Source organism: Coccinella septempunctata, chromosome 3 (genome assembly GCF_907165205.1).
Source record: "Coccinella septempunctata chromosome 3, icCocSept1.1, whole genome shotgun sequence".
NCBI classification, from domain to species: Eukaryota; Metazoa; Arthropoda; class Insecta; order Coleoptera; family Coccinellidae; genus Coccinella; species Coccinella septempunctata.
In genome coordinates this window covers 39,951,626-39,968,554 of record NC_058191.1, presented here as the reverse complement: position 1 = coordinate 39,968,554, position 16,929 = coordinate 39,951,626, and the positions used below count along the sequence as shown (strand labels likewise).

The 16,929-nt window shown below is 38.9% G+C and overlaps 1 protein-coding gene across 1 annotated transcript; it reads right to left on the bottom strand.

The window, feature by feature from the left end:
- Nucleotides 1–10,173: 10,173 nt before the first annotated feature.
- Nucleotides 10,174–16,625, bottom strand: LOC123310430. Its single transcript, XM_044893896.1, has 3 exons — nucleotides 16,304–16,625; nucleotides 10,284–16,216; nucleotides 10,174–10,196 (listed from the first exon to the last, which is right to left on the bottom strand). The coding sequence occupies exon 2, from the start codon at nucleotides 15,486–15,488 to the stop codon at nucleotides 10,725–10,727; it is 4,764 nt and encodes a 1,587-aa protein (XP_044749831.1). The 5' UTR covers nucleotides 15,489–16,216; nucleotides 16,304–16,625; the 3' UTR covers nucleotides 10,174–10,196; nucleotides 10,284–10,724.
- Nucleotides 16,626–16,929: the final 304 nt, after the last annotated feature.

The window sequence follows — 16,929 nt, the reverse complement described above, 5'->3', positions numbered from 1 at the left end:
AATCCAGATCTATAAATAAACGACACATAATAAAATCTCATACATGAACCCCGGTTGTTCTCATAGTCTTATCGTAAATTCTATCGGCGTTTAAAGCTAGCTAGACCAAATAAATCGCAATCATTCCGTGCAATTTGCTTTTGTACCTAATGAATGATTTAACACTAACATATCTCGAGCAGTTCAATGGCTTCGGAATGACCGCACGTACACAACACGGTCCGATACAATTCTGAAAATCGCCGTCGCAAATGCAATTCTGCGGTTACGAAATTTCAATGCATGTATAAACCGAAATGACACGCCGCGACCAATACTCAATCTGTTCGTTTTCGACCGACAATTTTACGGTGCCCACGAAACGTCCAAATGGACCGGATGATTTAAACCCTGCGCTCTCTCTATAATCTCTATATGCATTTCTGGCTCTGACAGGGTTTGGTGAAGCTGCTCTTTCGGACACGAGAATGATTGTCGAAGTTTTATTGCCAATCATTAACCTTCGAGATCAAAAATTTCACAACTGAGAAGGTACTAACATCTAGCTAACAACCGATTTCACAAAACTTTGATTGCTCGATGAACGATTTGACAGTCACTCGATTTCCAAAACGAAATCACTGAAACCCCATTCATTTCTGAATATATTGAAAGAGTACCAATAGAAAATCATTGAATTGATGCATTTGGATCATAATTTGATGCTAGAGTGATATTCTGAATGCTCATGATTGAATTATCGATTGAAAACGAATTGACGTTTATGCGTGAATCGAGCGTTGATTCCCCGATCAAGCTTTGTGAAACCGGGGATAAGAGAGAAAAAAGCTGTTCTAGATTCTAGAATTTAAAGGTGGTTGCGTTACACCTCAACGTTTAGGTCTATCAGAACTGTTCTTGCCCTCCAGATCTAGAGTCCTTAGAAACTCCAATATCTGGGACGGCTTCAGGGAAGTTACTTCCTGAATATTTCTCGTCTTAAGCATTCTATTGCGTTGGATAGCAATGGCGAGGTATTCTATCACCAGGTGATCTGAAGTTTTATCAACTTCCCCAAAGGATCTGTACTAGTCAGTTTCTGCTAGAACCATCCTTATTCGGTGCTTTCTGAAGAGACAATGGAATGAGAAGGTTCTCAAGGATTTTTTTTTAGTGTTCCAGTCTCGGAGGATTCCTTAAGAGTAATTCTCCATCTCCTGAAATTTCTTACTGTAGGTACATTGCAAATATGTATTTCTGCTTGGGAAAAAGTTAGACAGAGGCTTAGCGATAGTGAGCATCTTTTGCTAGCCCTGCATAATCCAGTCCCTGTCGTGGTTTTCGAACCCTTTGGATCTTGTTTTTGAAACTCCGGAGGAATTTTTGGAGTTATGCTTCCCTGGAAGATTCCACCAGAAAGAATCCTTCTCCCTCTGAGACTCTTTCCAAAAGCACACTGAAATGCTGGTCTCTACGAGTATTATTCTGGAATTTTGCTAAGTTTGGGGTCATACTTGATTTTTCTCTGGTCTAGATTCAGGGGTGTGCAGTTTGCTACTAACACTAAGACTATCCCCTGGAGAATTGCTGGGAGGTACGAAAATAGTCGATGAACTTCCTGCCAGTATTCTCAGATTTGATGATTTGGTTTTTAAGACCTCAGAGCGAGGAACTGTGTAAATTCATTGGAAAAAAGTCATCCATATCTTTGAAAAGACCAATACAATACAAGGTTCCAACAATGGTGGTTAAAAAAAGAACCACCCTCTTGCTGAACTTTCCTGGACTTTCACATGCTAAAAGATTCTTGGTACTTTCATTGACCTACACCATAAAGCTCCTGAAGCTGCCACGAGCTGAGCTTTGAGTAATGGTTAGGCTGCTGACCTAACACTTACGTTACAAATGAATTTTGTACCACACAGTCAAGTCAGCAGATGAAATATAGTGCTCCAAGTCTCCAGATCTAGTTCCTGGATTCTAAAGAGGTAACAGCCAAAGCTCCAGAGGACGTCACTGTTTTTATTAATACCATTGACGACCTACTCCAATAAAGGATCCAAGTGATTGCACTTTTGAAAGGCTGAGCTACGCAGTACCGACCCCCATTCAATACTAATAATATATTGACACTATAAGACTAGCACTTCAAAAAGAACTGGACGTGTTGCTAGAGTGACTGATGGACGAAGAGACTTTTGGAGAATAAGACGTGAAGAACTAGGGAAAGATCTCTTGGTCGGTTAATAGCTGGTAAAATAAGTGGATAGAAATTAGATAAAAGTTACACAAAATGAAATACATAACATAACATTTCAGCAGCTAAATGATGATGATAAATTCGGCACGAGTCAGGAAAAATTTGTAATTTCCCAGGATATGAATGAAGTTTGGCAACTAAAAAACTGTCGGCGAGGCAACATCAAACTCACACCTCACACCAACATACACGATCCAAACAAACATCCCCGATTCATCTCAACTCTCCAGTTAGACAAGACAACCCCCGACTCCTTCCTTGCAAAAACGGAATTGAAATTCCACCACGAAAAGTGTCAACAAAGCATGACGTAGGATCGTCGTGGACGCCGCCAGAGCTAATAACGTTGACGGGATCAGGACTCGGCTCAAAAGGTGAACAGGAATCGTCAAACAACCCCCTAGTTATTAAGACGGATTGCGGGGAGAGACCGCTTTTATTTGACGCGCCGTACTGTCACTTCGAATAGTTGGGTAAATAATTGAAATTTACCCCAATAAATATCTGTCGCCAGAGCAAACAGGTCGGACCGATAGCCATGTGTGTGTACAGGGGAGGGTTTTTAGGAGTTAACATGATTTATTGGATCCCCTTGACGGGGGAACCTAACAAACGCTTCCCATGATTAACTGGGAGAAACTAGAGAAAAGGTGAGAACACTACATTGTAGTAGCTTGGTTGGAAATCTTCGGAAAGTCTTAGGTTTGTCAGTTGAAGAGTAACAGAACGTGACTAAAAACTAGCAAAGGTGCTGCGATTCGAATTGAACTAGCCAATTTGCCATCGTCAGGACAACTAAATGGGGAACGTTCCACCGAAGAAGAGCAGATGCTGACCATGGACCAGCTTTGCTCCAGTGAAAGAAAGTTGGCTCCAATGACGATGTGGGAAACTGAGATCTATTTGCAGAGCAAAGACAAATCGCTTAAAATAAAGGGCATCGAAAGGACAGAAGAGCTTTGGGAAGAATGTATCACGCTTGAGTGATGTGTTGAATGGACAAGGTATATTGATGGACAAATGGCTGTGCTGATCACAATCCTTGTTTGGAGGGCGTAATCAGCGTTAATCGCTTTTCGCCAAATAAACATCGAATCTTCAGTCATCTAAAACACCCTGCAGGTGACAACCAATCAGTTAATTTCATACATCAAATAATTCATGCATATCAAGCAGCAACCTCTCGAATTACGCATGGGATACTCCGCACCATCAACGTCCAAAAATCTGACGAGCAGCATCAAATTTAAAGAGATCCAAGCCTCGCACCATATTCAGAAGCCGACGTTAAGATTTAAATCGTTAACCGAAGCTAAATTCCTATCATTAATCACGCCCACGTGATGAAATTGTGGACGAGGCTGCCCAATCAATAAGAAAGTACCTCGGAGCTATGCTGCGTTATTTGTTTAATCAACTTGGAAGAAGCTTAAAATGGAAATTCCGATGATTGCGAGCCAATTGAAGCGATCGGTCTCTCCGCCATCTATCGGAGATTAGCATCATGGATTCCTTTATTACCGCTTCGGTTCACTCGTCCTAGCTAGAGTTATAATACTTGAAGACCAAGAAAAATCGATTCATTCAATGTTAGCGAAATTTTCATACATTCAGTTTTTTCTGCCAGAAGGTAAGGCTCATCGAAATGAATCAATCCAAAAAAAATCGCCTTCTTGAAATATTCAAGATACAGTTCAGTGGTGTATCCCGTTACCGAGAATAAATCTACAAAAAGACTCAAAAACAGTAGTTGTTTCCTGTGGCAAAAGCTCCAAGGTCCTCACTTGAGTTCTTATCTAATTTGGTTGGAATCTCCGTTGGCACAAGATCTCAAAACTGAGATGGTCTTTTGCTAATGATTTCTAAACCAATTCATTGATAACACGAACCTTTTTTTTCTGGTGAAGCCTGCTTTCATCTTTCTGGATTCATTCATTCATTGATGAATCTCGTTACCGAGAATAAATCTACAAAATGACACAAAAACAACTATCGGTGCGATCAAACTTATAATTTCTTAGGGCTACTTGCGACTGTGTACTATCCTGTATCCTGTTACTGAAAAGACCCAACCTTGACCTACAGATCCTTCTACACTCCCGGCATGGATCTGGCCGCCGCTGTATTCTTCTCGAGTGTCCATTATAACTGTGGACCGAAGACCTCCACTGTGATCTGTCTAACGCTAGTTGTTCCCAGTTATGATTGGCATTCACTGATTTTAGGTATTGATGCACTATATCCTTAAACCGATTATACTGGCCTCCTGGTTTCCGAGCTCCTTCTGTGAATTCGCCATACAGACCTATTTTGGGGAGTCTTGTGTCTTGCATCTTCAGGATGTGGCCGCTCCATCTGAGTTGGGCCTTCATTACTTGAGTCTCAATTGTTATACAACTCGCGCGTTGCAAGACTTCTGTATTTGAAACTTTGTGGAACCATTTGATGTGCATTATTTGTCTTAGGCGACGTTGTTGCGTTTGTTTAAGCTGTTTAATATGTCGCCTGTAGGGCGTCCAGCTTTCGCTTCCGTAAAGAAGCGTTGGGAGGACCACTGCTTTGTAAACAGCTGTCTTGGTCTTCAGATTGAGGTCGTGATTTTGAAACACTCTGTTCTTTAGCTTCCAGAATGCTCGTGATGCCGAATTGATACGGTTGTGTATTTCCGTGTCCAGGTTATCCCTAGTATTTAATAAGCTTAAGTATTTGAACTGCTTAACCTGTTCTAGAATTCCATCCTCCAGGCTGATATCTGTTTGAAGGGTTTCTGACGTACTAATCAGGATTTTGGTTCTATCAATATTGAGTCTAAGGCCTAAAGCTTCGCATATAAGTTTATAGGTGTCCAACATTATCTGTAGATCCTCTGAGCTGCTAGCGATAAAGGCGCTACATTCTCGTGTGCCCAGAGCCAATTGGGGATTGCTAGCTTAATTTTGACGTACATTAACGCTTTCTGGTGGAGTTACCAGAAGAAACATCGCTTATCTGACCCACTGCAGACATTACAACAGCACGCCATCACCTAACGTTGAGACCATCAACTTTACAGTACTTCGACTGCACTATACAATAATGAAACTTTTCTCATTTCTACCTCGCATAGTGACACAATAAGTCCAGACCAATATACCCTCCATACAAGGCTCGTTTCCTTGCAAATTGCCGCCGTGATACACATGAAGCCCGGACGCAGTAAAATCCACCGCGGTCGTTTCAGCTAAAGGCCGATCGTTATTTTTCCGAATCAAAGTCGGTCATTGGCTGTTACGTTGGAATACGAAGCGTCGAAATTGGCAGCATTAGAAAACGAATGGTCAATTACATAAAGTTACATTATGTCACTTGATTCGTTCTTCGGCGGAGTTCCACGTCTACGGACGCTGTAATTTTCGACGTCATTGGTTTTATGCCAATCCCTGTCCCGGAATCGTCGGATTCCATTTCCCGTTTTATGGTTTCCGATATTTCGAGGGAAAGCGATCGTCGATCATTTACGTCGTCGAAACGAAATGCCTGAAATTCGGCCAGTTCCTTTCTATTGTGGCCTTTTAACTATGAAGATTTAAACGGAAAATGTGGGAGTCTTTCATATGAAATTTTTTGAACGGCCCCTGTTTAAATACCGGCCATTGAAGATGGCACCTGAAGGCAATTTTTAATTGTTTTCTTCAGAAACCAGAAAACTGGCAGAAATTATACTGAGCTAACATTTTATGGGAATTTACTCAAGCGTCGTGAAGACCTAGTGGATTTTGAAGATAATATGGTAGAAAAAAAAAGGTTTTATGATGTATGCACTTTCAGCGGTGGGAAAAGCATCTGCAGGGTCTCAAAGATGTAAAAAAAATTCGTCAGGTGTACATACTCGAGCGTGACAGATTGAGATACTGTATATGCTCTACGTGTCTCTGATAATGAAGTCATGCTTATCTGACAGTTTGCGCGGTGGGACTGACCGCTCGCCAGTAATGAAAATGGTAAAAAAAAAAATTCCAGCGTGTCAGATTTTTTGAGAATATGTTAATTAGATCCAAAGGAAGCTACTATTCAAGGGACTGACAATTTGGATGTGACGCAAGGTCACAGCGGTCTTTTGAAAATGTAAAACAAAATCGTTACTTGTACATACTCGAGCATGTCAGATTTTCATACAGATGGGTAATCTCGGTGTTGTAAACGTGTTGACTCATTAATCTGACACTAATCAGGGGGGGTTTTCTTAATCTGACACTTTTAATATGATAAAAATTCTTTTTTTTCTCGAATATTTTCCTGCCTGTACCTCTAACCGTTTTTGTATTCATTATGAAAGTTGTAGATAATAAAATTCGACACAACTTTTGTCTGAAGCAATTTTACATACTCTTAAACGTTCTGGAGTTAGAGGGCGATAAGAGCAAGAAGCTTAGCCACACATGCGAAAGGGCAAGGTCAATGTATAATCCCAGTCTAATCTACAATTGTCAAAATGACAAGGTATTTCTATGATGACAATTTCGAAATTAGTCATGAAAATTTTAGTGTTGTCTGTGACTGAACCTTAGAATGTACTATTTTCCAACGAGTGAATTTTCACTTCAGCATGTATCGCTAAACACCTCGCATCAATCGCCATATATCTCAAAAACGTTTGAACGTAGAAAAAATTGTTTGGCACAAAATTTGTAGAAAATGTTATGCTTTACAACTTTCATAATGAATGCGAAAAAGATTTGAAGCCCAGGGAAGGAGATAATTCAGAAAAACTGATTTTTAATTTTTATCGTTTCGGCTTGCTAAAACTGTCAGAATATATTTTTTCCGTTATTCTTGAATCATTAGCTTCAAAATAAGAAAAAACGCCACCGCGCACGAGAATGTACACGTGACGTTTTTTTTTACAACTTTGGCGCCCTCCCACACATTTTCGATAAGCTTTAATTGTCAGATTAAGAGAATATATACTTTTCAACATGTAATTAACCACATATATCTTAATCTGACAGGCTCGAGTATGTACAATGATTTTTTTTACTATTCTGACAGGCCCTAACTATAGTATCGGTTTTATATACAGGGTGGCGGTAGACAATCTAAAATCCTTCCCTGAACCTCCTTAAGGTGATTCACGACGTGTTTCCTCCACCTGAACCCCCATTCTACGCTGTTACCAAATAGACGTTCGAGACAACGACCTGTTTGCAATTTAAACGATAACATCCCAGTTTCACGTTCAAACGAAACCCATTTCCTTCAGTCTCCAGGGCGAACGAACCCTTTTAAATTCAAATTCGCAATCGGCGAAGAAAAAACACCAGAAAATCCAACTTCCTCCTTCCGTTTTCATACCCAAAAAACACGTCTAAAAAGTTCGCCCCCAGCGCGTCTTCGGGAAGCAGGGCCGCGCCAGATGTCGCTTCATTTGTTTTTCAATCAGAACGAGCAAACACGGGCCGAAGTTTGCCAATAATTTCCAAATAACCCGGAGCGCCGAGCCTGGAAATCCGGAGATCTTACGTAGTATCTTCGGCTGCGAATAAGTCTTTATTGGAAAGCGTTTAGACTGACGGGCACGTGTGAAGTTGGCTGTTCCTTCCGCAGATATCACGTATTCGACGATGTTTCAAAACTTTCAGACCGTTCTCGAAGCCGCCTTTATCGGCGCCACCTTGCAGGGGTTTGGGGGGCGGCTGCAGCGCCTCTCAATTCGAAACATGGTCGGAACGTTGAATCGGGAATTCTCCTCAATTTGGGTTATCACTGCATATGCAAGTTTAAACTGAATAATTATGAGTTTCATTCATGATTTTTTCAAATTCACCGCGGAAACAATTCAAAATCATGCTTCAAATATGGGGTTTTAAAATTTAAATCGCTTTGTGCGGAGTTTACGATTTGGCAACAGCGTATACAAGGCAATGAAAAAAACAATGTCCGATCAGCTTGTTTATAAAATAACAGCTGTTGATCTATAGGCGCTTACTTACTGGCGAGCTTCAACTGCAACCGGCCATAAAAATCCCATAAAATTTTACGACCTTCCTCGTTCGTCGCAGACTTCATAGACAGCCATCTTTGTCTATCTCATCAAGATAATGCATTTGTTGTCCTTTATTATCAAGGCATATTTCCGTCGATGTTGCCAGCTTGTACAATTCTAACAAAACGCTTTGAACTGTAAATACCCATTTTTATTTTTCATTTTTAATTTAATTTTTTTGGGGAACGTTGAAATGGTTATTTCAAAATGTGACGTTTCAAAGATATTTCATAGAAAATACATCGTTTTCGTCAGAAGGAGTATTCCCTATTGTGTGTAGCCCGTGTTGGCAATCCCTCTTCGAGGATGTATTGATATCTAGTTACCCTAGACGGGTTCCATGCATAAAAAAAATATTGCTTTACCATATCAACGAATAGTAGCTCATTAGAAGTGTCAATGTGAAGTTTGAGGTCAAAAAAGTAAATCAGTGTTACGCAATAAATTAAAAGAAAGAAGATGTCCACCGAAATTGTGAAGATCGAAAAATTGGAGTATCGTGCCATCATCAAGTAGTTGTAGTTAAAAGGGTTAAGAGATAAGCACATTTACGAAGATATGCTTAATACCCTTGGTGATCAATGTCCTTCGTATGCTACCATGAAAAGTTGGACTGCAAGCTTCAAAAGAGGTAAATTTTCTATTTAAGATTATGACCGATCGGGAAGGCCAGTTTCTGTGTCAGTCTACAATAATATCTATGTAGTTCATGACATTATTTTATCAGACCGTCGAATTGGGCTAAGACGGATATCTGAAGCACTGAATATTTCATACGGGTTGATCATATAGTTCCCCTCAATTTGGACATGAGAAAATTGCTGCAAAATGGATCCACAAATGTTTGAATTCTGACCAAAAGGGTGCAAGGGTAGAAGCATCGCATTCAATCTGTGCTCGATTTGAAAACGATGTCGATTTCTTAAACCGAAATATTACTATGGATAAGACTTGGATACATTTCTACGATCCAGAAACAAAGCAACAATCGATGGAATGGCGACACTCTGGTTCTCCAAGACGTAAGAAGTTTCGTGTCCAAAAATCCGCTGGAAAAGTTCTTGTTTCAGTTTTTTGGGATTGCCATGGAGAAATCATGATTGATTTTTTGGATAAGGGTAAAACAATAACCGGAAATTACTATTCGTCATTACTGATCACGGGAAAAAATTAAAGAGAAAGCCATCCAAAAGTGTTTTATTTTTGCAGGACAACGCATCTGCACACAAATCTCATGTTGCCATGCAAAAAATTCGTGATCAAGGGTTTCAATTACTAGAACACCCCCCTTATTCACCAGATTTGGCTCCATACGACTATCATCTCTTTCCTCAACTGAAAAAAAGTTTAAAATGTCGTAAATTTTCTTCCAACAAGGAGGTAATAAAAGCTGAGGAGGTCTGGTTTGCAGAGCAAGAAGAAACATTTTTTTTTAAAGTTCTAGAGACGTTGCAGGTTCGCTGTAATAAATGTATCCAATTAAGAGGAGAATATGTTGAGTAATAAAATATTTTGACATTGAAATTTTGTTTGGTTCTATAGTAGGCTGAGAATTTCTCGATAAATCCTCGTACTTTATCTGTTTACGCACCATGAAACAAACAAAAAATGCTGTTTATAGAAAGGCAAGGATTCGCATTGGACTTGGAGGATGATAACTTCACCATTTTGAAAATTTCATCATGGTGACATAACCCACGAGTTAACTTCGTTCGAATAAAAACGATTCGACCCACTCCAAATCGCGATTTTCGATGTCTGACAGAACGGTGAATATAAAACGAGACCAAACGAGTTCATTATTTATACACGATGCAATTCCGAATTGAATTCGCCAAATTACAAAAAGACAAAATTATCAATTCCTTTTTTTAATCACCATATATTACATTAAACGACCCGAATAGACGGGCACTGTCAACGTAGGAATGAATGCTGGTTAAAAAAAAGAAAGAGAATAATTATGAAATAATATACGAGCAAGTACACCTCGAAGAGAAAAAAAATAGGGCAACTGCTTACCTCGTTATTTTCTTGATTCCTGGATGTTCGGAGTCGTGTAGCTATGGATCACAGCAATGGATCGTATTTTCTGATTGTCGTAGTAAATATTAATAATAATTTATCGAGCGAGAGTACTCTCTAGTTCGGCCGTAAGAACAATACTGATTCCACATATGTCCGAAAAAACAGCAGTTGCGGATGTTTTCGTGGTGTAACTTGCAATCACCGCGAAATTCGAAAATTATTGACGGAAAACAAATACTTCTTAATTTAATTTGGCCCATAAAAACAAATAACAAAATTTTATTGATAGTTTTATGAATTAGGAAATTTAGATTCCCAAACATTCTCCCCCACCAAAAACGAATGTTTTTATCCCAAATTCAACGAAAAATGAAGACAATCACGAAATAAATAATGAAAAATAACTAATTTTTCAGAAATAAAGGAATGTCCAGATTAATGAACAGGCAGTGGACATACTTTGACCACTGGACGCTGCATAGTGCCGCCGGACGCTGTTTTCAGTGTAACAACCCGTGCAACACCATCATCACCATGATGTAATTTCATGATTCGGGCCAAAGGCCAACGAAGAGGAGGTTGTTGGTCGTCTTTTATCAGAACCAACGAATTTTCATTAAGTGAGGGGTTGGATGTAGACCATTTTGATCTTTCTTGGAGCGAATGAATATATTCTCTGGACCACCTTTTCCAAAAATCGCCTTGAATGCGTTGGATTAACTGCCAACGATTTAGTCGATTTATATTTAAAGAGCTCAGGTCAGGATTTGGAATGGAGCTGACCAGTGGCTCAAAAACCAAAAAATGACCTGGGGTTAGAGCTTGGAGGTCATTTGGGTCTGTGCTAACCGCACAAAGAGGGCGAGAATTCAACACAGCCTCTATCTGAGTCATAAGGGTGTAAAATTCTTCATAACTCAAAACTTGGGTACCGATGACCTTATAAAAGTGGGTTTTGAAAGATTTTACCGCAGCTTCAGCTAAGCCGTTAAAGTGTGGTGCGCTTGGTGGGTTGAAATCCCAAGTAATTGAGAGGGTTTCAGCAGTGACTTGAGCTAGGTTGATCATTTCATTATAAGCTCCTTTAAAATTGGTGCCTTGATCACTTCTAATTGACAAACATTGTCCGCGTCGAGATATGAATCTCCTAAATGCCGCCAAAAATGTATCGGAACTGAGGTCGGAAGTTACCTCGAAATGAATGGCTCTTGTGCTACAACACACGAAAACACAAACGTAGCCCTTGTACGTTTTTGCACCTCTAGTCTTACTCATCAGTAAGGGAAAAGGTCCGGCAAAGTCGAGACAAACTGAGGTGAAAGCGCGTAAGGGAGTTACTCTTACACTCGGTAAATTTCCCATGAATGGATTATAGGATTTGGGTTTGCATCGAAAACAACGAATGCATTTTGACAAACATCTGTAAATCGCACTTCTAGGGGAAAGAATCCAGAAGCGTTGAAGTAATAAATACTGCATTGTCTTTAAGCCCGGGTGTAAAGAAGTTTGATGAGTCCATTCAATAATTAGATCCGTGAGTCTATGGACTTTAGGTAAAAGTAAAGGATGCTTAACGTCGAACGAAAATGGTGATTTTTGCAATCGTCCCCCAACTCTTAAAAGACCATATTGATCAATGAATGGAGCAAGCTTGCGTATTGGTTTTGGTAAAACCTCATTTTGTTTAATCTTCAGCCTAATTTCGGCGAAAACATCATTCTGAACCACCCTAATGAGATACTTTAGCGCATTATCACTTTCTTGAGGACTAATAGAAAGGTTAAACATTGAGATATCATTCCTTTTCAATCCGTTTGATACAAAGCGCAAAATATATGCTGTTATTCTCTGTATTTTTGGAAGAGATGAGAATCTTGAAAGCAAACAGAGAATAACATTTTCCGTGGTAATGAGTTTTGACAACAAAACAGTGGGCGCTCTTTCTTCCGGAATTTCAACACCATTTGAAGAATGAAAGTTATTCTGAGTAGGCCAATGCTCTTCAGATTTCAACAAAAATTCTGGACCATCCCACCACAGGGAAAACTGCGAAAGTTGCGCCGGTGATAAACCACGACTTGCACAATCTGCCGGGTTCAGATGGGAAGGCACATGATGCCAAGATGAAATGGAGATTATTTCTTGGATATGTCTCACGCGATTGGCAATAAATGTTTTCCATCTATGCGGAGACGAAGTAACCCAAGTGAGAACAATCATGGAATCTGACCAGACATATATGTCATTGAAAGTGAATATGCCTTTGAAACTTTCTATCACGAATGCTATGAGATTAGCAAGTAAAAGAGCTGCTAGGAGTTCCAATCTTGCGATTGATTGAGTTTTCAGAGGAGATACTCTACATTTGGCGCAAACAAGGGTGGTTTTAAAACTATTGGAATTCCAGAACCTGAGATATACCACACTGGCATAGCCAATTTCGGACGCATCACAAAAACCGTGAATTTGTACTTCAGAAGTCCTATCGAAGCCAAAGTATCGTGGTATCTTTATATTACCGAGACCGGGTAGTTCTACCTTGAATTGTTGCCACACTCGCTGTATGTGTTCAGGAAGCTCTTCGTCCCAAGATAACGTTTTCAAAGCAAGATACGGTGAACACGAAACACCGTAAGTGACTGTTCGTAAATAATATTCCCTTAAAGGCTCAGAAGGATCAGATCGCCAAATTATTTTCTGAAATTGCCAAAACTCTTTATTTACATTGATTTGGCGGTACATTTGTTTGATATCGCAAGTAAAGCAGTAACGAAAGTAGCGAAAATTAAGTAGGAGACAAGATATATCTTTTTGAAGCTTGGGTCCAGTATACAGAGTATCATTCAGAGAAACACCTTGAACGTCACGTAAACTGGCGTCGAATACTACTCGAATTTTGTAAATAACGGAAGAATTTTCAATTTGTTCTTTGAAAATTGCATGATGTGAAATATAGTATGAAGTAGGGGATTTAAATTCTGATGTTGGGACTGGACTCATATGCTCTCTGTTGATATAATCTGTCATGAATTCCACGTATTTTCCTTTGAGGTTTGGATTTTTCAGGAATCGATTTTCAAGCATACAAAATCTTCTATAGGCCTGAGTGTAGGTATCACAGAAAGACGGATTCTGTATTCGGAAAGGAAGAGGAACTGAGAATCTGCCTGTAGGCTCCCGAAAAGTCAAGGAAGAATAAATTTTCTCGCAAATTTCATCCTCAGGTGATACACAAGGAGGTTGAGGGACATTTTCGACCTCCCAAAACCTTCGCAAAATATGATCCACATTTAAATCCACAGACGAATGAAGAGATGTCAAATGGCATTTTTGAGGAGATGTAGAGGTTCGTCCTTGAAGAACGTATCCATAGATGGTCTCCAAGGCTACCGGTTGATTGGGTCCACCAAAAATTCGTTTGGACCTCAAAAGGAAAGGAACTAACTCAGCTCCTATAAGCATATCTATAGGACCTGGTTGATAAAATTTAGGGTCCGCTAATTTGAGCCCATGAATATGAGTCAAATCTCGAGGATTAATATGAAATTTGGGTTGGTTCGAACAAACCTTGGGTATGATAATGGCTTCAAGAGAGAAAGTTGGACCAGACTGATCACAGGGCTTGATAAGGCAAGAAGTTGTACCCTGAGTGGTGGATGATGTCATCCCATTTAGCCCTTCCACAGGTATTGATATCCTTCTTCGAGGAAGTCCCAAACGTCTAACACAAGTGTCGGAAATAAAGTTTGCCATAGACCCTGTATCCAAAAGTATGCGAATTTTCTGGAAATTTCCGTTGAAATCCTTAACATGTATCACACAAGTAGATAATAAAATCGTTGTTAATGTTGAAGCCGTAGAAGAGTTTGTACTGACGAGAGATGTTGGAACAATAGATTGAGTTTCCCCCACCGAGTTGACGGGTTCACTCTGATTGGATGGCTGAAGTGAAGGACTTGAACCTTTTGATGATTTATCGAAATGCAGAGTAGTATGATGTGGTAATTTGCAAATTCTACATTTATGACTAGAACTACAATTTCTGACAGAATGAGGAGAAATCAAACAATTAACGCATAGATTATGTTGTTTGACCAAAGAAAAACGTTCTTGGGGAGTTTTGGCTAGAAATGATTGACATTTGTATAAGGGATGAGAAGACGAACATAAAAAACACTTAGTGCTTTGGCCAGATGGACCAGGCTGGGACTCGGAAGCAACGAAGCTAGCCACAGGCCCTCTACTAGGGGCTCGGGAAACCCGCTGAGGGATCCCACTGTTTGCATATTGCAAATTGGAAGTAGTGAATTGTACAGATTCCAAAGCTGTACATTGTCTCTCTAAAAAGGTAACCAACTGTCGATAAGTAGGAATCTCATGATTTACACTATTTTCTAACTCGAAGTCAGTACGTGTTTTAACATCTAATTTGTTCATAAGCATATTAAATAATAAGAAATCCCAATGATCGACAGGGAAATCGAGAACACGTAAAGCGGCAACATTTTCCGTAAATATATTTAAAAGATGTCTTAATTTCACAGATGTCGGTTTCTGTACTGGTTGGGCATTGAAAATATCATTATAATACTGACTGGCAAGTATTCTTTTATTTTGGTATCTTTTCTCTAAAATTTCGTATGCAATTTTATAATTTGCATCAATGAGAGGAATGCCTTTAATAAGTGCTAAAGGTTCGTGACTAAGGGATGTTAAAAGATAACGAAACTTTTCAACATCAGACAAATCAGTATTTTCATGAATGATGCTCTTGAATAAGTCGAAAAAGCTAGGCCAATCTCGAAAATTGCCTGAAAATGTTGGAATAGAAAGCTTGGGAATTCTGGCTGAAGGCTTGCAAGGTTGTAAACTAGTTTTTGATGAAGTGTTTGAAGAGGTTCCCGCAGAATTTTTCAATAACAAATCATGTTTAATTGATTTCACGTAGTAATATGCCTGATCAGCCGCGATTCTGAGTTTATCGTACTCTGAAAATTCTTCATCTGAAATTAAACCAATGATTGTATTGTGTGATGATCGAAAATCCTCATAAGCGCCTTCTATTTCATCAGCTCTGGCTAAAAACTGCGATTTATAAGATTCATTTGTTGATGCCTGAATGCCTATTTCTTGAGCTTCCTTTAAACGCGAATAGGCTGTTTGGCGCAGTAAATTAGCTCTAGTTAATTTGCTGGACATTATGAATCAATATAATATAATAATCTGATATAATAAATATCCGAGGTAATAAAAAACTGAACAATGTAAATCGATTGCTAGATTTATGAAACGTGTATTAATAAATGTGTGGAAAAGGAAAACTAGCGTTTACTTCAGAAGATATGGTCGACAGTTGAATAATACAATATGATCTACAAATTTTCAAAATGTACAATAGTAAATGAAATCTGGTGTAAGTACGTGATGAATTGCAGTAAATATGGGTCAATAATGAATGATATTCGAAAATTGTTACCCAGTAATTACGATTGATATCAAAAGCAAGTAATAATATTCGAAAGGAAGTAAAGATAAGTTGAAAAGTATGTAAATAATACACTTCAAACAGCTCCCGAAGGCAAAATACAGCGACCGCAACAAAATGTTGAACTGAATAATTGAAAATATTGAATTTGTCATCAAAATAGCATCCACTGTTTGAATGAAGAGATATTATAAAAGATGAAGACAAATTGAAAACATTCGTTTTATAATTCCCGTTGTAAACAAAGATGAAAATGCACCATGCGCGCTGTGACCCTGACCTTGAACCGGTCTGCCCGTGAAATGAAATGATTTTCACAAGAGACGTATGTCGCAAAAAATAAATGAAAAAAGGTAAATTTTGGCCAAATTAAATTATGAATGAATTTTTCTGAAGGAAACAACCCGGCAACGAAGGACCAATGTCAACGTAGGAATGAATGCTGGTTAAAAAAAAGAAAGAGAATAATTATGAAATAATATACGAGCAAGTACACCTCGAAGAGAAAAAAAATAGGGCAACTGCTTACCTCGTTATTTTCTTGATTCCTGGATGTTCGGAGTCGTGTAGCTATGGATCACAGCAATGGATCGTATTTTCTGATTGTCGTAGTAAATATTAATAATAATTTATCGAGCGAGAGTACTCTCTAGTTCGGCCGTAAGAACAATACTGATTCCACATATGTCCGAAAAAACAGCAGTTGCGGATGTTTTCGTGGTGTAACTTGCAATCACCGCGAAATTCGAAAATTATTGACGGAAAACAAATACTTCTTAATTTAATTTGGCCCATAAAAACAAATAACAAAATTTTATTGATAGTTTTATGAATTAGGAAATTTAGATTCCCAAACAGGCACGTTTTGTAAATATTGAATTTTGTTATTTTAAAACTGGACAGAATGGCAGAACGAATTATCGGGTTTATTTTTTATTTCATTCACGTTGAAAAAGACTGGCCTATTAGTTCGTGGAACGTTTGAGGATGATCAGAAAGGGAGTTTGATGTACACACAGTAAGTGAATTTAGAGGCTGAAATTCGAATACATAGAGGAATGAATTCAGTGAATCGAGGACACTTTTTTTGTTGAGGATATATTATAATCGGATGGTTCGATTAGTATTTTAAATTGCCCTCCTTCCTATTTAACA